Here is a 23336-nt window from a genome sequence, read left to right as displayed (position 1 = left end):
CCTGGGGTGAATGCTACATAATCTTGGTAGTTTGTTACTCTTTATTTTCTTAGCTTCCATAGTTCTTATAGACAGTTCAGTTTCAGAGAGGTTCTCAGCCTTGTTCTTCATAGTTCGAGATTTCAGCCCACATTTCCCCCCCTGATTTGGCTGTGATGAAGAGGGATGCGCAGATATTTTTTTCCCCTCCTGCCCTGCACTTACCTTCCTTGAATGACCCTTCCATACCTTGATTTCCACCTGATCCTGCAGGTTTTGTCAGACAAGATGGCTTTTCTCATGCATGTGTTTTGTTTCTCTGACTTGGGGGAGTCTGTCCTCACTGCCAGAAGATTTTCTGGCTGACAAATAAGTCAGCAAGGCTAAATCTGACAGCACTGGTGAAGGGAGGATGCTATTGCTAGTCCCGTGGCTGAACCCTGTAATATGGAGCACTGCAGGCTGGAGCCCCAGGAGCAGCTGAGGGAGCTGGGCAGGGGCTCAGCCTGGAGCAAAGGAGGCTCAGAGGGGCCCTTGTGGTTCTGCACAGCTCCTGCCAGGAGGGGACAGCCGGGGGGGTCGGGCTGTGCTCCCAGGGAACAGGGACAGGAGCAGAGGGAACGGCCTCAGGCTGGGTCTGGGGAGCCTCAGGGTGGACATCAGCAGGAATTTCTTCCTGGAAGGGGTGCTCAGGCCTTGGCAGGCCTGCCTGGGGAGGTTTGGAGTGCCCCGTCCTCAGAGAAGTCCAAGGAAGGGCTGGATGTGGCACTCAGAGCTCTGGACTAGGGACAAGGTGGGGATTGGGCACAGCTTGGACTGGGTAGGCTTGGAGGTCTTTTCCAAACTCAGTGATTCTGGGATTCTCTGAAATACCAGTTTGGTACTTAGTATGAGAAAGGTGATTGAAAAGCAAAAAAAGTCTCAGAAATATTTCCACAGGGCTATTCCACAGTTAAATATGGGTTTCACAGCAGACCTGAAAGCTTCCAAGCACTGGGGCCCTTGAGGTGCCGTGGGTTGGGTGGAGGATCCTAAGATTTCCATGTGCTGGTTGATGCACAGACTGTTGGACTCTGCAGTGAACCTTATTTCATGGATGATAGGGAACAAAGTTCACATGGAAGGTGATTTCAGATTTTTTTTTTAGCAAAAAATGAGGAATCCTTGGTAGCATGGGCTTGAGTGTGATGAGCTCTTGGAGCTCTCAGGTTTTCAGCATAAGAGCCATGAATATAGATGTAGATAAAACCTATGTTTCTCAAGCCAAAACCAGGCTAAAAATCACATCCTAGATACAGTGCTTAGACACTGCCCTAATGGCTGGCTGTACAGGGAGCTCAGACCTCATCCCATGGATCCCTCAGCGCTGAAGGTGTTCAGAGTGAAATGAGGAATCCCATGTCTGAGGAGAGGTCAGCTAAAGCTAAGGCTGAGATGGATTCATAAAGTCCTGCTGCTTCCTCTCAGTACAGGTTTGCTTTGATGATCTTAAAGATCTGTCCCTAAAATCTGTTTATCAAAAATAACTTCACAGTTAATGTTTAAAACCTTATCAAGACCCTTTATCATCTGTGTGTCTCAGTCCTTGCCCTGCAGTCAGGGCTTGTTCTGGGCAGACAATGTCAAGTCAAATATCAGCCAAGAGGAAAAATTCAGAGGATTAATATGTGTTTGTCTGTGACCCAAATGAAAAGGCATTTTGTTAGAAACTTGTGTACAAATGTGTATAGAAAGTGTCTCCTTTCATCTGGTGTGGTGGTGCACAAAAGCCATGGCACTGCTGCCATTTTAGCCCTTCCCAGCTACCAGCAGAGGTGGGATGCTGCTTTGTTAGTAGTGTTTGTCTGCTCTTCCCAGCCCTTAGATTCTGACATCTTCACTTATTTCTGCCCTTTGTGGGCTGTGTTCTCCCTTCTCCCCTCTGTGTCGCTTTGGGGAGGGCCATGAAAGGTGTTGCTGCTGCCTCTCATTGGGTCATTAGGTGAGGCACAAATGGGAGCTTGGATCCGAGAGCTTCCAGGAGCCCACTGTTCCTCGGAGATGCTTCAGTCAAGCTGGGCTGGTGGGCACTGGGCTCCAGGAGATTGCCAGTACAGAGATCCCTGGTGGGCTGTCCAGCTTTCTCCATCTCAAGTGGTGCAGCTCAGAGATCAGGAGTTCCCTGTGGAGTGCTGTTCTCCTGGGTGGTACTGCCAGGAAAGTCCCTCTTCCCTTAGCGTGCTCTATAGTCTCAGGATGTCCCTGAGCTCTCTGGCATCTCTTCTGCTTTCAGGTAGAACCAGGTGTGCAACCACTGGGACCTGCATCTGAAGGACATGAAAATTTTCCTCCCAAAAATGCAGTAACAAACCAGGAGAGCAGCAAACAGATACAGCAGCTGGTGAGTTGTGAACCTGGTTTGGGGGAAGGAGTGTGAACTTTTTTATTTTTGTTAGGGGTTTCATATGTGCAGTCCAAGTAGAGATTTTGGGGACTGAAGTCCTTTTAGGTGCAGCTGCCCTGCAAAAGTTGGGAGCTTGGGGAACTGGTAGAAAAACACAGGTCATCTGCATGCAGAGTGTTGCTGGGTGCCAGGTCCAGGTGCTGGGCTGGCAGGGGAATATATCACACTCCGATGAGAGGGAAACATGCCAGTAGGTTCTGTGCTGTGTTTGGTTTAGACCTATTTGAACTGGGGACAGATGTGCATGAGGAATGTGCCCCTTGTGAATTATTCCAGCAATTAAGACAGTGCACAGGGAGGTTTTTAGCAGCTCCTGTCCATCTGAAGGGTAGTGAGTAGCTGCAGATCAAGAGGATATCTGTGCTCTGTTGGGTGTCTCTAGAATTAGAATAGGAGCTAGAATAGCACAGCTGGTGTTTAAAGATGAAAATTTTATACAGAAAATCTGTATAAAATTTGTTTTGTCCCCCACACCTTGTCCTCTCTACTGTTCTGTATAAATAGGAACAGTCCATGCATGTGGGAGCAGAGCAGAATTATTTCCAGATGGAAGGCTCAGGGAAGAGACGAATAGTGAATTTTTTTTTTTTCCTTACTTTCAGAAAAATCTCCCTTGGTTTCTACATTGTTTAACTTTGTCACAAAGAGATTCTCATAAGAAAATAAAAACAACTAATGCAGCACTGGGTCTGAGAGGCTGGGCTTGAATTTCATATGCATTTTAAGAGTGTGGGCTTCCTGATCTACTTCTGCTTGTTTTGTGCAGGAAGTTGAACTCAAGAAAAAGCGCAAAAAATGTGAAAACCTTGAGCATGAAGTGAGGAAAAAGCATAAAAGATGCAAAGAACTAGTAAGTGTTCTTGTTGCCTACTTTATGAGCATAATGAGAGAAGAGGAGCGAAGTTGTTGTGTGCCTCTCTTGGATTCTCCTCAGTTCGTCTTAATAAGGAATCACCAGTGTTTCTGTTCATTTGAACAGTGTCACAAATTCGGGGGCTCCAACCCTTAAGACTGGGATTGTTTATTTAGTCTTTCAGCTAACTGTGAGCTGAATACGGCTACACAAACCACTGGATGAAATTCCATGGCCTTTGCTAATTTGGGGAAATACTAAACCATTTTCACAGGCACTCCAGATGGGTATTGAAATGGTAACAACACCATCCCACTGTCTTTTTCTTGTGCTTTTTGTTGGCTGAAATCCTGTTTAATTCCAGGGAGGTTTTGCAGCTCATAGTAGAGCATCTGGATTTCTCCCTTCTGTTTCTGCTTTGCTTTGCTCAAGAGATCAAAGACTGGTTTGAGTTGGAAGAGACCTTAAAGGTCATGCAGATCCAACCCCATCATCCAGCCCTGGGTTCTGTTTGTGCAGTGCTGCTCACTGTTGCTTCCCAGACCTCGAGCAGCATCCCACCAGCATCCTGCACCATCAGGAAACAGGAGCAATGGAGCTGCTCTGCAGGATAATCTGGGGGAATTAGTCAGAGGGCCTTGTTGTAATTCCTGCTCTTTCTGGACAGGAGATCCAGCTGCAGGAGGTGCAGAGTGAAAATGCACGACTGGCTGAAGAGAACTTGCAGCTGAATGAGAAGGCTGGGTGGGCAGGACAGGTAAAAGCAATATCTTTGTCAGGTTGGCAGCATTGGCTTCTGCAAAACTCTGCTGAGAAGTACATGCTGTTCTTAAGTTTCCAGCTCAGTAATGGTTGTGTGCTGATCTGGGCTTCTGTTCTCAGTTTCTTCTCTGGACTAATGTAATGAACAAGAGTTAGAAAGTCATTTGTCAGTCCCATGTGTCAATTCGCCACCATGAATAAGGATTCCTACATATTTAATAACAGCTGGAAGTGGAATTGTTTGTCTTTGCTTGCATTGCTGGTAGTTGTCAAGCCTTAGTACACCCTGGAACCAAAAATTCCTTGTGGTAAGTGAAAGAGGCAAAGATGATTTCAGCAGACTACTGAGTTTTCTGTCCTGTTCTCTGTGTCTAATCTTACAATGTGGGATTAAAAATGCTTATAGACCTTGTGCTTGTTTTTTTATCTCTTCATTATGTAGCCTGTTCCTATCCCAGTCTCTTCCTCCTTGCAAAAGGGGAGAGGAAATGAATCTAGGGAGAGAAGCAGTGTGCAAATAAATTGTTACACATTGAGGCCTGATACAAATGCTCATATATTTAAGTGAAAACCTGAGGCAGAGGAGGTTCCTGAGTTTGGTATCATTGTCAGCAGAAAGCACAGAAATAAACTGGTCTCTGTTGTTTTTACAAGGAACACCTATGGCTGCTTGTGCTCACTGAAAATCCGTTCTCTTCAGGTTGAATCTGAGAATGCTGACCTGAAGCTGCAGGTTGTTTTAGTGACTAAGGAACGGGATTCAGTAATTCAGACGAATCAAGGACTCCAAACCAAGCTGGAGAATCTAGAGCAGGTGCTGAAGGTCAGTAGCATTCACATGGCTGGAAGGACTGTCCAAATACCTACTGCTTCCTTTGAATGGCACAGGTTGTCTGTTTGCCTTTTCTAACCTTTCTTTTGTCTCTATGCTTTCACTGGGAATTCTGCTTCTGCAGGATCCTGGAACGTGGCTTTCCAAAGTGGACAGAGGTGCTTTGGAAAGGCAGCTTCAGGGATTTGGGTGGGAGATAAGGTGGACATCACTGATTTGAGGGTTTTCTCTGACAACGTTGCTCTGCCTTGTGATGGGAATTTCTTTCTTTGTGCAATGATGACATGAAATACAGGCCCTGGTTTGGCTTTGTGGCCATTGATAGAACACAGGGCAGGGTTTCAGTAGTGTCACCCCTCAGGTGTGTGTTGTCTTCTCCTGCAGCACATGAGAAATGTGGCAGAGCGGAGGCAGCAGCTGGAAGTGGAGCACAAGGAAGCACTGCTAGTCCTGCAGGAGAAGCAGGAGGAGGTCCGGCGGTTGCAGCAGGTGTGTGGTGTGTGATGGGGACATTTTCCTCTCTGAATGGACTCCTGCACCTTATTTCCTTTGCAGGTGTGCATAGGGGAGGTAGATGTGAGTTTACAGGGTAAGAGTGTCTGAGTCCAGGTGAACTCTGGTACCTGAGCAAAGTGAAGGGCTTTGCTTGTGAATGTCAGTTCTGACTTCTCACTGCTGTATGTCCAGAGCCCAGAGATGTTTCCAGACTGTACAGTGATTTAAATCATAAAATCATAGAATCATTAAGTTTGGAAAAGCCCTCCAAGATTGAGTCCATCTGTTCCCCCGCACTGAAAGGCAACTCCTGACTCATGTTCCCAAGAGCCACATCTACACAGCTGTTAAAACTGCTCCAGGGATGGTGACTTCACCAGTGTGCTGGGTGGTCTGTGCCAGGGAAGAAAGAAGAAATTTTCTCAGTATTCGACCTGACCCTGCCCTGGCATAACTTGATGCCATTTCCCCTTGTCCTGTCCCTTGCTGTCTGGGAGCAGAGCCCAGCTGCCCCCCCCCAGCTGTCCCCTCCTGTCAGGGAGTTTTGCAGAGCCAGAAGATCTGCCCTGAGCCTCCTTTTCTCCAGGCTGAGTCCCTTTCCCAGCTCCCTCAGCTGCTCCTGGGGCACCAGACCTGTGCTCCAGTCTACAATGGACTACCAAGATAGGATGACAGTAGAAGTTAACTCAAGTTGGCTGCTCTCTGATTTACTCCATTCCTTATTTTTCCTTAGGCACAGGCAGAGGCAAGAAGGGAACATGAGGGAGCAGTACAGCTTCTAGAGGTAAGACAAAAGAAACAGGAGGGATTAGTGGCTGATTATTTATAATATCAGTTTGGATGCCCTGGGTTTTGTTCTGCAAAATGCTCTGGTTCTTTGATTGGATGCAACATGTTGCTGCAGTGAAAGTAATACTTAGGTTAAAGTTCAGGGAATTATATCCTAGCCTGCTCAGTCATTAGATTGGTTACTTCATTCAGATTGTGCTCAAAAACTCTTTTAGGGATACATTTAGTAATCAAACTCAGATCTGCCTGTTCCATTTTCCAGCATCATGTGAAAGGAGAATACTTGTGTTTGTGAGATTTAAAATTTCTCTTGTGTATGTGTGCTCTATTTGTTTTATTAAGAAAAAATAAGAAACGTTTATTAGGTAAAAGCAGGAAAACCTGAGCATAAAGAGTGGTGAAGCCTTGTTCTATTTTCTCTGACTTGCACACTGGGAATGTGCTTTGGCTGGTGGCTGACGGTGTACTGGTGCAGCCTGGCAGATGTGCTGAGCACTACTTTGGGCTTGATGGGCATGAGCTCAGTGTCTGTCAGGGTGACTTTGGAGAAAACATTGTATTTCTGGAGCTGCAAAGGCACAGTGCCAAACCCTGGAACTTGATGTGACAATTTAGTGACTGTCAGAGAGTTGGGTTGAGTGTAGTGGCAAGGGGAGCATCTTCTGCTCTCTCAGAGGTTTTCTGAGCACTGAAACATCTGAGATGAGCAGGTTGTCTTGCTGTACCCCCAGACAGTAGGATCCCTTGGGTTCATGCTCCTGTCTCCAGTGATGACAAACAGTCAGGGCTGTCAGAATGAACTCCCTGTGCCCATCGCTGTGCAGCTCTGTGGCTTTTGGGAGCGCAGGACTGTTGATGCAGGTGGGAATTGTCCTTGATGGAGATTGCTCCATGACTGCAAATAGCACCAGCTTTGGATGGGGCCTGGCCAGTATAGCCCAAGAGTGCTGGGCTCCTGCTGAACAGGATTGAAATGTTACAGGTTGGGTGAGTATTGGGGGATATGACATTATATCTTGTGCCCTTGCCACACCCCTTTGGGGACCTCTGCATTTGGCTGCAAAGATAGGATCAGCTGATACAGGTGCTGCTCTACATGACCTGGTGTTTAGCTGGGTTCTGAGCAGATTTTAGGGAGAGGGAGGGTTGCTGTGGTTTTTTTTCAAGGCCATTGGAGCAACCTGGTATAGTGAAAAGTGTCCCTGCCCATGGAACAAGATGAGCTTTAAGGTCCCTTCCAGTCCAAGCCATTCTGGGATTTGATGATTCTATGATGTTTGCCAAACGTTTTCTAAACTAACTCAATGAAGGGTTGGAGAAGCTACTTAGGTTTAAACCAGACATCTTCCTGTGCAAAGGAAGAAAGAGACAGTCCTCTTGTTCTGTGTTTGAAGGTAATGTTCTTCTGCAAGGGCCTTACCAGTTAAATATTCTTGCTTTCATGTTACTAGTACAGAGATCACAGAATCATCAAATGGTTTGGGTTGGAAGGGACCTTGAAGTTCATCCAGGTCTACCTCCTGCTATAGGCAGGGACACTTTCAACTAGACCAGCTTTCTCAGAGCCTGATTCAACCTGACCCTGAATTTTATAAAGTAGAACAAAGAAAGAGGAACTGTCATTAAAAGCCAGTTTAATGCAGAACAACAGTCTTTTAAATTACTTAACCATAATCATAGTCATTCCAGAACATCAGTGTATGGCATAATTAGGGGGTTTGAGATGTCTTTGCTATGTATTGTCATTTTCACATGTGCTTGAATTGCTTTTTGATGTGATATAAATGAAGAATGAGTGTAGTCCATTTTCCTGTTTGAAGAGTTCTGTCCCATGATTGTCATAAGTGGAGTCTCTCTCCCTGGAGATGTTCAGAACTGGACAGAGCTCTCGGCAGCCAACCCTGCTCTGAGCTGAGGGCTTGTATCAGGTGATCCCAGTGCTCCAGGTGATCTCCTTCAGCCTTAGGTGTTCTGTAGTTCTGAGATAAAGCAGTGACAGGGGTGAGGAGAGTATGCAATGGGGTGTGTGCAGAAATGCCATGGAGAGAAGCACCCTCTCAGCTTAGGAAGAAAAGCTTGAGGGTTAAGGTCATGGGAATGAGGGAGTTCAGTGGTTCCAAAGTACATGAGACAAGATTTCAACTGCCTCTGGCACTGCATAGATACAAAAGGAGACAGCCTCCTTCCAGGAATCCAGTTTTGTTGCGAAATGAGGGGACCAGAGCTCAACTTTGCTTGCTTTCCCTGACCTAGGAGCAGGATGGAGGACTGAGCAGGCAATCAACTGCTTAAGAGCCTGTCACAGCCAGGCTCTGAGCTGTGCTTTGATTCCCAGAACTCTATGATCTCAGACCTGGGGGAAGATCTGAGCACAAAATGTCCATTCCATTCATTTTTGAGTGGGTGCAATGTGCTGGGGAAAGGGGGCTTGAAATTTAGCAGCCACTCTAAGTATATTGTCATTTATCTCAAAGCACACTGGGATTTGGAGGCCCTCAAAAAGTACCTGGTTATCTTATTCATGCATTTAGTGTGTAGGATTTAGCTTTTGTTTGGCAAGTAGATGCTTCTGGGAATGAGGTGGGAATCTCAGTATGGAACAAGGCAGACACTGTAATTTGGTGAGAAAACAATTTCATTCAGACTGAGTGTTGGATTATCTTTGGCAGAGTGTTGTAGTGTAACTGCTGATGTGGTTTGATATCTCTTTTTGCTTTTCTTCTTGCTCCCAGAGTACTTTGGATTGCATGCAGGTACTGCTCTAATGCTGTCAAACAGGACGTTTTTCCATCTGTTCTGACTTTGACAGTTGCTTGGTATTCTTGTTTTAACTATACTCTGAAAAAGATTGCAAGAGTATTATTGCCAAGAAATAAGTGTACTTAAAGGAGCTCCCGCTATGAGTTTGATGGGGCAGCTGTGTTTCCCTTTAAGTGCCCTGCTTTCTTGACCAATTAGAATTAGGAGCTTACTTTTTTGGCACTTCCAGATTTTAGAATTGCCCAACTGTGCTCCTTCTCCACATTTAAGTGTCTTTGCAGTCCAAGAGTGAAGTGTTTCCTTCAAACTCCAAAAGCAGTGGCGAACAACATTGCAAATAAGTGTCATGGAGAAGATGGGTCCTGCTGGCTTTGTAACTGAGTGGAAGATGGGAAGCAGAGATTGTGGATAATAGTTTTCCCAGAAGAAGAGGTGGTACTAACAAAGTTCCAGCTTGGGAGCTGTGCTAGCTGGCCTGTTCACAGGTGGTTTCGAAAGAAGGCTGGTATAGAAGTGCTAGGGTTTGTAGCTGATAGAAAACTTCTTTAAAACCTTCTAATCTGGCAGAAATCTCAGGAGGAATGGGGAGATAAAATGCAGGTGACATTGGCTGTGCAAAGGCACATGGAGGAGAGAGAGCAGAGATGAAACATGCCTGGTGGTGGGCTCATAATTCCCTGCTGGCACAGGAGGTGCAGGGTTAGAGGTAGGGGATTTAAAAAAAAAATGCCAGCCACAAGTTGGTCAAAAAAGCAGCAAAGTGGTAGGAATTCTCAGGAAAGGACTTTATTGGGTTATGCTCACATCCTGTAGAAGTTGCACCCACACTGATGTGGAGTTGTGGATGTTCCTTTAATTCCTTTGGCATCAGCCCTGCTTTTAGCAAGACCTTGGAATGCACAACTGCAGAATTCCCTTCTAGCAAAATGGGAATTCTCTGATCTGAAAAGTACATAGAAGAAGATATGGAGAAGGGGAGCAAGGCACATCTGAAAGGAGAGCATGAGCTGGAGAAGTGGAACATTCCAGCCATTAATTAAAGGGTCTTAGAGGATGGGGCTGAAGTGGTGGTGGTTGGGTGTGGGGAATCAGTTCCTGAGTTGGTGGTTAAACTGACCCCACCAAGCTCTGCTCCTTCTCTTGCAGCCTCTTCTGGAAGTCCAGTCCCTGTTGTGGGAGACTCCTCTTTCTCCCCATTTTGGGTTGGGCACAGACACAGAAGTCTTCTCTGTGTCTGGAGCTTGATTCCTGCTGGTTCCCTGAACCTCCTGGCCATGTCCTTGGGCCTCATCTTCCTTATCTTCCTGTCTCCCAGCGCTGCCCTGGAAACCTGCTGCTTCCCAGCTGTCTGCAGTCCCCTACAAAGTAGTTGCTAGAAGTACACCTTGTGTATGATGTGGCAGTAGTACTTAAGGCATGTTTGTATGTTGTTTGGAATAACAGATTGAAAAGACACTTGACTAATTCAGTGTCTTAAAATTAAACTGTGATTTATCCAGGTTATTGACATGGCCACCAGTATAAATGGATTTAAACTGTGGTTTATGAATTTACAGGACAAGGTACTATTATGATGCTATTAAACACAATATCCAGATGCATCTGCTGGCAGAGAAGACAGGAAATCCCCCTCTGGTCCTGCTGTCATTCTGAACCCGTCTGTTGTTGTAGGCTCTGTCCCAAGGTGGGATAAGGGATGGATGTTGGACTTGAAGAAGCCCTCCTTTGATCCAGTGCAACTGTTCTTACTGTTGAGGGTTTCTTTTCTCTGTTGAGATGTAATGTTGTAGGGGAGAAGTCTTTATGAGAAAAATCCAAACTGTAAGTAAATTCAAACACTCATATTGGCAGAGGAATCCTGTGCACCATGACTTAGTAAACAAGGAGTTGACTGTGAGCGAGTGGATAACACAGACACTTCTGGAAGTTGGTCCTGGCATCTGAATTCAGTTCAGAGATGGCTCTTGCCAAACTTGAGAGACTTCACCAGGCTTTCCTTAGAGCATGAGAGCACCTTTAAACTTGTGGAGGGAACAAGTAATAAACTGAAATGCCTAAAACAGATATGTCACAGTCAAATAAAAATGCATGACCCTCCTAAATCCTTAGGGAGCGGCTATAAAGGTTTTATGTTACTCTGAGACCACAGAGAGAGCTTTATCCAGGTCAGAAATGTTATTTTTAGAGCTGCTTAAAATCTTGGGCTTTCTGACTCACATAATATTTCAAGGCATCTTTTATTTTTTGAGTTGAAAGGAGAAAAAACACTTCAAATACATTTGGTAGAATGGAAAATTTTGAAGAGTGCAGTGCAGTCATCTCTTTTGGTGCATCTTACCTACAAGAAACAGCGAGAGAAGGGAAAGGAGCAGTTGGAATCACCTGGGAATTAATCTGCCTACAACCTGGGGGAATGTGGGGATATGTAGACAGCCAGGAATCAGCAATGTTTTGTAAGGGGAAGTTCTAGGGATGGTAAAAAGAGAATATGGGAAAATACAAATGGTTCTGTAGCAGGAATGTGTCCCTCCCTCTCCATAGTGTTTCCCAAGGCTCCTTGGCACCTCATCTTGCTGAGTTGTAGCTTTCTTGCCCTCAGCAAGTAAATCAGCTCTGTAGGACCAGGGGGAAAAGTGCTCTCCACGTCAAGGGAGAGTTCTGCAACATGGGCCCATGTGCTCTCTGCCCTTCCTAGTGCCAAGGTCCAGAGGGACAGTTGGCAGTCCTGCCTGGAATGGTGGGGAGGTCAGATTAAGGTTTTGGGAGCTTGCTGGGGCCTCTGGAGTGATGGACAAAATTGGGAGAGCAATTCCTTTTGGAGACATGATTTTAATGCTCCAAAAACCATGCAAAGCCTTTTGAATCTTTTTAAGGATTATTTATCTCTGACCTATCTCATCTGGTCTTGTGCAGGGCTGAGAGAGAATACTGAAGTTCAAATGCAGAATTTTAGGGATAAGTCCTAATGGAGTTTGTAGTCAGCATCCTCAGAGATGATGAGCCTCAGCTTTTCTAAAATAAGTAGAGGTGTGAGGCTGCCAGTTTCCAATGACTGTTCCTAGGCAGGGCATTTAAAAGCATCCTTGGAATCTGGGAAAATATGCAGCAAAGGCAAATCCTGTTTGGAACCTCAGTGTTTTTTCAGGGGTTTGTTCCTAACCTTGTTCTCTCCTGGCAGGCCCGGGTGAAGGATCTGGAAGACCAGTGTCGCAGTCAAACAGAGCAATTCAGCCTCCTGTCACAGGAACTCCAACAATTCCGACTTCAAACAGGAAAAATCGACCTTCTCACCTCCACTCTGGTGACTTCAGAGCTGCCCCTTGCTCTGTGCAGCTCCACCCCACAGCCCCGCTGGGAGAAGGGTAATTGCTGGATGTGCCTGAGAGGCCTTTGACAAATGGCTTGATATTTATGTAAATGAAAAGGGCTAAAGGAGTTAATGCAAATATTTAGCGTAATTTTGGCATCTCTGTCCCTATTGTAAATACTTTTGGTTCATTTTGTAAAGAGAACTTGGCATGCCTGTGGCCAGGGAGAGCTGAGGTGTCCAGTCTGTTGAACGAGGCACGTTTGTAGAGACTTGGGCTGCTCCCTGGGATGCTCATTGCTGATCCTGTATCCTGCCTGTGGCTGTAACTAATGGAGAAGTGATTTTGTTGCAGAGTCAGCTGTTCCTGGGTTGCTCCCCTATCAGAGCACAAAGAAGGTTCACAATGAAGGGAGTGACGAGCTGGAGCTGTCGCAGCGAGGGCCAAACACCACTGTGGGCTCCCCAGCTGCTCCCACCAGTGCTCAGAAACAATCCAAGAAAGGGGAGTCTCAGTCAAGCTCTTCTAAATCTGAATCCATGCAGAACAGCCCAAAATCCTGCCCAACTCCAGAGGTCAGTATGGGAGTCCCCTCTGCTGCCGGTGCTTTCCAGCCAGAAGGGAATACATGCATTGCTGAGAGCACCAGTAAAGTTGCATTCATTCCCTTCTGGCTGCCTGAAGAAAATGGAATAAACAAGAGGAAAACCATAGGAAAATACTGAAATTACTTCAGATGTCATGTCTGTAATGCTCATTTGAATATATTGCTGTGTTCCATGAAGGAAACAGCTGTATAGACCGTGCCTGGGAGCTTGGAGGAATGGGATGGGATGTGTGAGGTAGCTCTTGCTAAGCTTCCTTGTGGCATCTCAGCTGCCACTAAGACATATAAAGGCTACAAACTAGAATTTTTAGCATGGGGAGAAACTGTGTCCAGACTATTTTTCGCCTTGAGCTGTGAATGAGGAACTCAAACTTCTTGTGTGGTGTTTTTAGTTACTAAGATATTGGTGAAAGAAACCATGAGAAGGTGCCAAGTTTGTACTAAGAGGGATGGAGCTAACAGGCTTTGCATGTTTGTGTCACCAAGATCTCCTCAATGGTTGTTGCTTCTTCTCCCCAGGAACCCTTTTGTGGTGGTGTGGGGTTCCCTTGAGCAGCGGTTGATGCTCTCTCCTGTGCATCACTGGAGGGGACAGACTTTAGGGCAGAGAAGTGCGGTGAGCAGGGCCAGGTGTGGTGGCCTGAGGGGCACCTATTGCTCTTTTTTTCCTGAGTACTAAAGCTACTGAAGTGCTGAGGTGCCCAGGTCAGGACAGCCACAACAAAGGGCTGCTTCAGTGCCAGGCAGAGCCTCCCACTGTGTAAGAGGTCAAGGAAGTGCCATGTTCAGAGACAAAGTGAAGGTCACACCTGGGGAGGAACAGGTATGGAACCGTTAGCAATTCTATAGCAGGAAAAAAGCCTACTTTTTAATTCAAGAAAAAGCTTAGAAGCCACCCTGCCTCCCTGGAGAGATAGATGCCTGCAGAGATCAGTGTGGGACCCTTGGAAAAGAGCCAGTGGCCTGGAGTGTTTGGCTTCCACAGCACATAACTGTGGGAACATTCCAGGCTAAGCCCCTTCGTTTGGGTGTTATAGATGTTTGTTCTCCAAAGACATGGGGTAAGATTGCATTACAAGGAGTACAGTACCTTGAAAAGATGCTCTGAACTCCTCCTGAGATTGGCTCTTCGTGTGTTAAAAAAAGTACTTTGTGTTCTAGTGCCTGCAATGGGTCTTCATCAAAAGTATGTTTGCCTTGAGGTCTGCTTTAAAAAGGCAGCTTGAATTGGTTCATTGGCACAAGTTCAGACAAACCCCAGGGAGTGCACTGCCTCAAGAAGAAGGGTTGCATTACTTAACCCATTGCCACTGGATGTAAAATCCCAACATTTCGCCGGAAACAAAACAACTGAGAGAAATTTCTCAAAGGTGCTTTACCAGTAGCACCAAATGCCCTGAAGGTGCAGCCTTCAGCTTAGGAAGTGCAGAAGGAGCTGCTGGCTAGAAAGGGAGAGGTTGTAACAGGAATGGGGGCTTCCTCCTCTGACTTTCATTCAGCATGTGCTGTTAGCAGAGTCAGTTAAAACCAAAATTTTCAATCAAAGCTCTGTCTAAAGTACATAGGCATCCTACAGAAAATTTACAGGTGTTGGAGAGGACAGAAGCAGTTAAAGACCCCAACATCCAACAGAGCTCCTTTGTTCAGGTTGACATTTCTGTTGCATACAGGCACAGCTACCATTTAGAGGTAGCAAGAAACCAATATACTGAATTATGGATGTGTGGGGTGGAAGAGGTTTCCAGAGCCTCTAGTCAAATCTCATGCTCCCATGGGACTGTCACCAGCTTTAGATCAGTGTGGCCATGGCTCTGCTGAGCTCAGGCTACAGGTTCTTCAAGAATGGAGATCCCCCAGCTCTGGGAACTGTTCCCAAGGCTGTATCACCCACCTGGGCAAGGAGTTTTTGCTGATGTCTGACTGGAAGTTCTGAAGCTCCAACTTGGGGCTGTTGCCTCTTATTACTACTTCCTTACCTAAAAAGTCATTCTTAGAGATGGTCCTTAGCCCAGGAGCCAGACTGACACCAGCCATGAGTTTAGAGGATGTGTTCACTATGTACAAGCACTCTGAGTATTCTTTTACTCCTTATCTTTAACATTTTTAGGTGGACACTGCGAGTGAAATGGAAGAACTGGATGTTGACAGCATCTCCCTCATGCCAGAGCCAGGCAGCCAAGGCCCTGCAAAGCTCCAGGTGTTCTTAGCTCGATACAGGTACTGAGTGCTCATTGCTTGTGCTCTGTGAAGTTACACAGTTATCCGCAGTTCCCTACTTCACAATCTTCTCTAGGACTCACCACTGTTAGGAGTGGATAATCATCATAGGTTAGACCTTTTATCTTATTTCTCCATGGGATTTTCACACTGGAAGAGCTGAGAGTGTCTAGTCTGAAGAAGAGAAGGCTCTGGGGAGACCTTAGAGCTCTTTCCAGGCCAGGTTGGACAGGGCTTGGAGCAGCCTGGGACAGTGGAAGGTGTCCCTGCCCATGGCAGGGAGTGGAATGAGATGAGCTTTTGGGTGCCTTCCAGCTCAAACCATTCCATGGTTGAATGATTTGAGACCTGTAACTTCCTGCACAATCCAGGCTTAGCTCAACAAAAGCACATTAAGCTCAGTAGCTGTTCAGTGAACAGCACTGTGTGAAACTTTAAATATTGGTCTCTGTTTAAAATTAGTTCAACTGACATATTCATTGAATTGTCTGTTTTTTTTCAGAATAGTGCAAGAATTCTTCTCCAAGAAATCTTATTCCAACAATTAAGAAAATTTCAGCTTAGAATTCCTGAAATTTTTGGCCGAAATGCTTCTGGCTGTAATTTTTAAAGAGAAAAAAAAAAAAAGCCAGATGTTTTGATAACTGTTGCCATTCACTAAGCCATCATGATCAAGCCCAAGTTGCTACAGTTCAGTGTGTTACCTATCCTTCAGCTTTTCCATTGGGAGGAAGAGAACAGGGATGATTCTGTGCTTGTGAGGAGCACATCAGATGTGGTCTGTGTCTTCATGTGAGTTTTGGGCCCGTAAGGTCTCAGCTCACAGAGAGATAAACATTGCTTTGGCATGATGAAATCCCTTTTAAGGGGTAAAGAACAGGAATTGGCAGTAGATGTTTGTAAAGATAAAGGTTTTTCATGAGGCATTTTCCTGTGAAATGAGACCCTCTGATTAGTCTGAGGATCCCTGGGTGGGGAGGTTAGAACTGCCTAGAGTCCAAGCCATATCACCAATGTATGTCTAATTTTCTTGCTGGTGAAGTTTTTGGAGTGCTGTTTAAAATGTGGGGTTAGAGCAGGAGGAGACACCACAGCCTCTCTGTGCAGCCTCTTCCAGTGTTTGCTCAACCTCAAGTTTTTCCTCAGGTTCTGGTGAAATTTCCTGTTTGTTTGTACCCACTACCCCTTGTCCTGTCGCTGGGCACCAGTGGAAAGCATCTGGCCCCCTCCTCTTGACACCCACCCTAAATATACCTGTGCATTGGAAAAATCCCCTTTCTGTTGACTTGTCTCCAGGCTGAATAGGCCCAGCTCCCTCAGCCTGTCCTCAGAGAGATGCTCCAGTCCCTTCAGCATCCTTATATCCCTGTTCCTTTGGATGTAACAAGTCATCTGTTCTGCTCCTCAGAAATTATCTGTTATTAAATATTTTTATATGTAAACTACAGTTTACATATAAACCTTTGTCTGTGGATTTTGCTGCTTGCCAAAGTGGAGTCATTCCCAATGAATTGAAACCTTATCAGCATCACAGCTGTAATGTGTTGCTGGGAAGGTTCCTATGCAAATTAAGTCTTCCAATTGTAAATATTTCAGCTACAATCCTTTTGATGGACCTAATGAAAATCCAGAGGCAGAACTTCCACTGACTGCTGGAGAATATATTTACATCTATGGAGACATGGATGAAGATGGCTTCTTTGAAGGTGTGTTTTAGTAAAATGAAATGTGACTGAACTGCTATGGAGCGTTGGTTTCTCTCCAGAAAATGAGAGAGAAATTTAGCAAATCTTGAGACCTCAAGGTAAAGGGTTTCTGCCCAAAGTTAGTTTGTTGGATGAGCAGATCCTGTTGGAAACTGCTTTATTTATGTTATGAATAAATTAAATCTAATCTATGAAATCTTTGTCTATTGATTTCAGTGGAAATTTTGCCACTACTTTCAGCAAGTTCCAGGTTTCATCCCCAATGGTTTCAGCTCCCATATGGTTCCTCCCTCACCATGGAGAGGAACATGTTCAGCCTCTTTTGCAGATGGGCTGTTTCCCTCTTTCCGGTGCCTGTAGTGAGCCAGGGACTGCAGCAGGTAATGGACTCCATTGCCTCGTGCTCTTTTGACAAAGAGGGGATAAATTAATCAACCCAAACTACAATTGTGACCTTTGCTGGTATTACACAGTGTTGCTGTTCTGGTCCCTTTGCAAACATGATCCTGGTTGACTAAAAGGTGGATGGAATTGAAACCAAGATTTGTGGGCTGTAAATTTGTGCTGAGGTTGTTTTGTGGAGCCACTTGCTTAAGGGGTGATAAATTCCTGATTTCCTGAGATGCTTTGCAAGAGCTGAGACAAACGCATGTGTGTTGCACTGCTTGCTCTGTGACTGCTCTGCCTCATTTTTCTTTCTTTGTATTCCCAAGCTTATCATTTGTTTATTTGTTTATTGTTTAAAAAGATTATTCTTTACTAACCTTTTCTGCTTTCCCTGCTTTCACTTGATTTGCTGTAGGTAGAGTTTGGAAGGGAGAAGGCAGTGCAGTCCCTGTGTGCTGCTCATCTATGGTTCGATGGGTCTGCACAGACCAAGGGCTGTTTATCTGTTGTCCCCACAAGTCTTTTTGGGACACCTTTAGTAGAGGAGTTAACTTAAGAAAGAAGGGAGCTAAAAGGAAGGCCAGAGCTAAATACAGAGCTGGGAAGATGGACTTTCTGGAGGAAATACTGCAAACCCCAAAGCTGTATGGCTGGGAGAAGACGTAAAATCATCCAGCTGCATAGTTTGGGAAGGCTAAAAAAGTTAGTGAAAGAGCTGTGATGAGGAAGAATGGGATAATGAAGAAGGAGAAAGCCTTTAGCTAGTTACACAACCCAACTTTTTACTTAGTCGGCTTTGGAATGTGTGAAGCAGTGAGTTTCCTCACTGTGTCCTTTGGGACCTAACAAGGGAAGCCCTAGGAAATCAGGAAGCATTGCCAGGAATAACCTCCCTGAGATTTTTTCCACTCTTGACTGCAGAGCTGTTGTACCGTGGCAAAGATGTTGTCCCATAGTCCTGGCAGCTGAGTTGGAAGGCTCAATGGCAGGAGCAGTGGTAACAGGTGTCCTGTTTTTTGTTTAGGGGAGCTGATGGATGGCCGGCGAGGGCTGGTCCCCTCCAATTTTGTTGAGCGAGTTTCAGATGATGACCTCATGATGTTTCTGCCTCCGGAGCTGAATGATCTCACCCATAGCTCCTACCAGGAGAAAAGTTTGGTCAGTACAAGCACCAGCAGTGGAGATAAGAGTGAGTTTTCCATTGAAGAGAGTAGCATCAGTCCATTGGCCAGCAGAGCAGAAGGAGACCAGGAGGAGCCCATTAGTCACACAGCAGTGCCTTACCCAAGAAAACTGACTCTTATCAAGCAGCTTGCTAGAAGCATAGTTGTAGGCTGGGAACCACCTCTTTTGCCAGCTGGCTGCCCAGACATACAAAGCTACAACATCTATGTGGATGAAGAGCTACGTCAGAACGTGAAGAGTGGCCTTCAGACCAAAGCAGTGATAGAAAAGCTGGATTTACACAGCAGGGCTTACCGCGTGTCTGTACAGACGGTGACGGAGCACGGCAGTTCGGATAAACTGCGCTGCACTTTCTTTGTGGGGCAGGATTTTGGCATGGCACCGACGATGCTGAAAGTCAGAAGCGTCACAGCCACGTCAGCAGAGGTCACGTGGCTTCCCTGCAACAGCAACTACAGCCATGGGGTGTATCTCAATGGGCAGGAGTGTGATGTGACCAAGCCGGGTGTGTACTGGTACACCTTCCGCAACCTGCAGCCCAGCACCCAGTATGTGGCCAAGCTGGAGGCCCGGCCCATGAAAAGTCCTTGGGAAGAGGTGCCCAAGGGGCAGGAGCAGGACTCAGCTGTGATACACTTCACTACCCCTTTAGCAGGTACTGCAGGCCTCTGCACATGGAGAGGCTGTGCTTAGCTGGCCCTTTGCTGGGAAGCCATAGGACAGAGGGAAGCAAGGTTGATTAGGTCCCCAAAGCCTGAGATGCTGCACTGTTTTGTCTTAATGTTTCTCTTACTTTATTTTAAAATCTGATTAGCCCTTTTGCTTTCATTTGCTCTGGGAAGACATCCTCTGTCCTGGTTGGAGCAGCTGGTTGGGCAGGGAAGAGATGGTTTACCATGACTTTGCTCCAAGGATTGCTGCATCTTGGCCTCAGCTACTTTTGCAAAGTTCTGTTTTCTGTGCATTAAAGCTTTCACGGAACAAGAGCACCTTATTTTCTCTGGTTCTGTCTGACATTTCCCAATACTGGCCTGGCTGTTGTAGTTCAGTTCTGCAGGGGCAAGTCTGGTTGGGAGTTTTGCTCTTTGGTTCTACCCAGGGTTGAGCTTTATGTTGTAGCCAGATAAGAGAGGAAATTGTTTTTGGTCTCTCACAGGCACTCCTGATGCTCCTTTGGATGTCCAGGTGGAAGCTGGTCCCTCTCCAGGTATCCTGGTTATCAGCTGGTTACCTGTCACCATTGATGCTGAAGGATCTTCCAATGGGGTGCGGGTCACTGGATATGCCGTGTACGCAGATGGACAGAAGGTACTGGCTGTGCAGGGGGCTGGGGCTGTTGCAGGGGGAGCATGAAGTATCAGACCATAAGACATGGAAAGCTTGATCCAGGAAGGTGTCTTGAAGAGGCAGTGACAGTCCTTGGCCCAGAAAGGAGTGACATCAGAGAAGGGACATTGCTTGGGCTGTGTGATGCACACTGCAAAAGACATCTGTCCGGGTTTTGGAGGTGCTCCTGGAGCAGGACCCTCCACCAGCAAAACAGCCTCCTCTGCTCAGCCCAGCTACTGGCCTAATCCTTTGGCAAACAGTCCCCAGGCTGTGGACAGAGCACAAGGACAAGTACACAGGCACCACTGGGGCTTTCTTGCGAATGTGAGGATTGAGGTGTAGTGCTCCAGCATAAAGTTGGCATCCCCACAGCGTGGGCAGAAGAGTTGGGGGGGAATCTGCTCCTCTGCCATGCTTAGGTGAGACCCCACCTGCAGAGCTGCCTCCAGCTCTGGGGCCCCCAACATCAGAGGGATGTGGAGCTGCTGGAGTGAGTCAGACAAGGCCATGGAGATGCTTCAAGGGTTGGAGCCCCTCTGCTCTGGAGCCAGGCTGAGAGAGCTGAAGGTGTTCACCTAGAGAAGAGAAGGCTCCAGGGGGATCTCAGAGCTTGTTCCAGGGCCTAAAAGGGCTTCAGAAGAGCTGGAGAGGGACTGGGGACAAGGGATGGAAGGACAGGACACAGGGAATGGCTTCCCACAGCCAGAAGTCAGGGTTAGGTGGCATACTGGGAAGAAATTGTTCCCTGTGACGGTAATGACACCCAGGCACATATTGTCCAGAGAAGCTTTGGCTGCCCCAGCCCTGGTGGTGTCCAAGGCCAGGTTGGACGGGGCTTGGAGCAACCTGGGGTGCTCCAAGTGGAAGGTGTCCCTGCCCTTGGCAGGGGCTGGAATGAGATGGTTTTTAAGGTTCCTTCCAACCCAAACCATTCCATCATTTTAACATACAAACACCCCAGGGTTCTGTTTGTTCAGTACTGTTACTGATACAGAACATCCAAGGACATTCTGTATTGAAAATGTCGTGTGGTCTTATGCACACATGATGTTGTTTGAGGAGCACAGTGGAAAACAGAATGATGCTGTGTTGGATAATTGCTCTTTTGTCGTGGAAATGCTTTTTCCTCTTCAAAGGTGAAAAAAAGGAAGAGTCTGGGAAGGTAGTTGAAAGAGTGGCCTAAAAAAGGGAAAAGCTCCTTAAGGCTTAGGAAACAAGGAGGGTTAAAATCTGGAGTAGGGGAGGATATATTCATATTTTGTAGACTGTTCAGTTTCTCGAATTTCTCTTTAACATTCATTCTTCCCAGATAGTGTACAGAAGGGTGGGAATTGTGCACAGCTGCTCTCCAAAACTTTGGGTTCTATCAACTTTGGGTTGGGAATTGAAGGGCTGAGCTGTGCACAATAAATAATTCCTTCCTGTTCTTTTGCTTACAGGTGATAGAAGTTACTTCTCCAACCGCTGGGAGTGTCCTGGTGGACTTGTCCCAGCTTCAGGTGTTCCAGGTGTGCCGTGAGGTTTCTGTGAGGACGATGTCTCAGTTCGGGGAGTCCGTGGATTCAGTTCCAGCCCAGATTTCTTCAGTCCTGCTGCAATCCTCCCACTGCACTTCCCCTGTGTGCACCACTGTCCCCTCCAGACTGCCCCGGTGGGCCCCCAGGGCCTTGCTGCCTACCCGCAGCCCACAGCACATGCTCCAACAGAAAATTCCTGCTGAGAGCTCAGATGCCAAATTGACTGATCCCTCCTCCAGCCCTGTTGGCTCAGCGCAGCCTCTGACAGAAAAAGCCTCTTCCCCACCACACCTCCCCTCCCCTAGTGCTTCCTTGGTGCAGGCTCCAGGCACTTTCCCACAGGAGTTGGACACTGAAGGAGACAAGAAATGCCTGAGAGTGCCTCCCCAACATGCTGGCACAGTGCTCCCAGGGCCTGGCATGGAGCCTGGGCCTTCCCAGAAACAGGGAATGCAACAGCTGGGTGGAGGGACAGAGGTGCAGGTAAGTGCTTACATCTCCTGCCCAGTGGCAGGTGTGCAGGGAAGGGCAATGGATCCTTTTTGGGGAGTTGGACAAAATGCCACTGAGCACCTTTCTGTGACACAGCATCGCCTCTACACCATCGTCCAGTGGTGGCAAACTGTCAGGATTTTGGCTGCTGTTGTGTACCTGGAAGATGCAGCTCACCTCTTGATTCTGTTTGCTAGCATATGAGGAACAGACTGAGAAAAGGAAGAATTTGCAGAGTTAAAAGGTTAAAAGAATGTTCTCATGTTAGTCTGGCATTGCTGTGCTCTCTGGCTTGAAGGGACCTTCTCCAATCTGGTGGGTTTGTACAAGACAGTGGTAGAGCACCTTAGTGGATGGCAGAGCAAGGCAGCAGAACTGGCAAACTGTTCTGACACTGGCTATTTAGGGTTCCCAGTGGGTGAGTGAAATTCCCAGTGGTACTCCCAGAAGGGTGGGTGAGTGCTTTCAGAGTTCTTTTAGGACAGTGGTGAGGATGTCTGAGAGCTGTATAATGATGGTGAATGATTGTTCTGTGACGATGGGGAAGTGGGCCCTCCTGTTGTGGGATGTATTACATCAGGGAAAAGGATCTATTTCCCATTCTGACTTTTGAGACCAGAACTCATAGGAGTGCTTCGAACTTAGATTTAGCACAACTTTATTAATCATGGCTGTGTGACCTTGTGAAGGGTCAGAGTTAGGCTGAGACTTCTGAAAATTGCTGAAGCAAGACCAGCATGGTGGGCCCAAGCCCAAAGGCCAGCTCAATACCCAGAAGAACTGAGATGTTGAGTCCAAAATTTCAGAGGTCAGTGCCTGGTCATTTGCAGCTCAGAGTACCTTGGGTCAACTGCTGGATTCATTTACCCACATTTCATAGAATCATGGAGTGGTTGGGGTTTCAAGGCGCATTAAAGATCATCTGGTGCCTGACAGGGAGACCTTCCACTAGGCCAGGCTGTTCCAAGCCTCATCCAGCCTGGCCTTGAACACTTCCAGGGATGAGGAGTGTCATGGTGGATTTGTCCCAGATTCAGATGTTTGTGCTGTGCCAGGAGATTTCTGTGAGAATGATGTCTCAGCCAGTGGATTCAGTACCAGCCCAGATTTCCTTGTTTTTTTTGTGAGACTCTTACTGCACTTCACCTGTTCCCAGCATTGTTGCCTCTGGACATTCAGGTGTCTGGTGTAGATGGCTGCACTTGTGGTGGTTGCTTTGCTTCCTTTGTGGAGAGGAGTGAAACGAGTGCTCCCAGGATGCAAATCATCTTTCTCACTTGAGGTGTCTCTTCACTTGGCTGTCAGCAAAGGGAATCAGGGCCGGAAATCTGAGCTGTGAGATTAGACATGAGATCAGGACCTGCCTGGCTTTTGTCCAGGGGACATTGAGAAGCTTGACACTGCAGTGTTTCAATGTCCCTGGGGTCTGATCCTTCAGTGTTTTCAAAGTGCCTGGTACATAAGGACAAGGTTCTGCTCCATTGCAAAATGCAGGGAGGTTCCCTTGGTTAGAGTAAGAGAAAGAGGTGGTTGATAAGGCCCACCTGCCTTACCCCTCTTGTTTCTGGAGTTCCATTCCTCTATCTCCCAGAGGTTTTCTTGGACTGGTTGGAATACAGATGAAGATTTTCTTTGATTCTCACTAGGTGTTCTAATCAGGAGCTTGTTGCACTCT

The 23336-nt window shown here is 46.7% G+C and overlaps 1 protein-coding gene across 6 annotated transcripts in view; it reads left to right on the top strand.

Annotated features, from left to right (window-relative positions):
• TSPOAP1 (TSPO associated protein 1) overlaps positions 1-23336 on the top strand; it is a 66870-nt gene that overhangs the window by 21789 nt on the left and 21745 nt on the right. For 5 of the 6 annotated variants that reach the window (XM_066563467.1, XM_066563466.1, XM_066563464.1 and 2 more), the window contains exons 6-18: positions 2252-2359; positions 3189-3272; positions 3943-4032; positions 4738-4860; positions 5254-5358; positions 6098-6148; positions 12092-12275; positions 12576-12796; positions 14936-15045; positions 16642-16751; positions 18163-18978; positions 19480-19631; positions 21092-21652. In XM_066563467.1, the coding sequence (XP_066419564.1) occupies positions 2252-2359; positions 3189-3272; positions 3943-4032; positions 4738-4860; positions 5254-5358; positions 6098-6148; positions 12092-12275; positions 12576-12796; positions 14936-15045; positions 16642-16751; positions 18163-18978; positions 19480-19631; positions 21092-21652 (2715 nt within the window). The remainder of the gene's footprint in view (positions 1-2251; positions 2360-3188; positions 3273-3942; positions 4033-4737; positions 4861-5253; positions 5359-6097; positions 6149-12091; positions 12276-12575; positions 12797-14935; positions 15046-16641; positions 16752-18162; positions 18979-19479; positions 19632-21091; positions 21653-23336) is intronic. The other variant, XM_066563469.1, reaches the window with a different exon arrangement.

Source organism: Molothrus aeneus, chromosome 20 (genome assembly GCF_037042795.1).
Source record: "Molothrus aeneus isolate 106 chromosome 20, BPBGC_Maene_1.0, whole genome shotgun sequence".
NCBI classification, from domain to species: domain Eukaryota; kingdom Metazoa; phylum Chordata; class Aves; order Passeriformes; family Icteridae; genus Molothrus; species Molothrus aeneus.
This window is presented reverse-complemented; position numbering and strand designations above follow the sequence as displayed.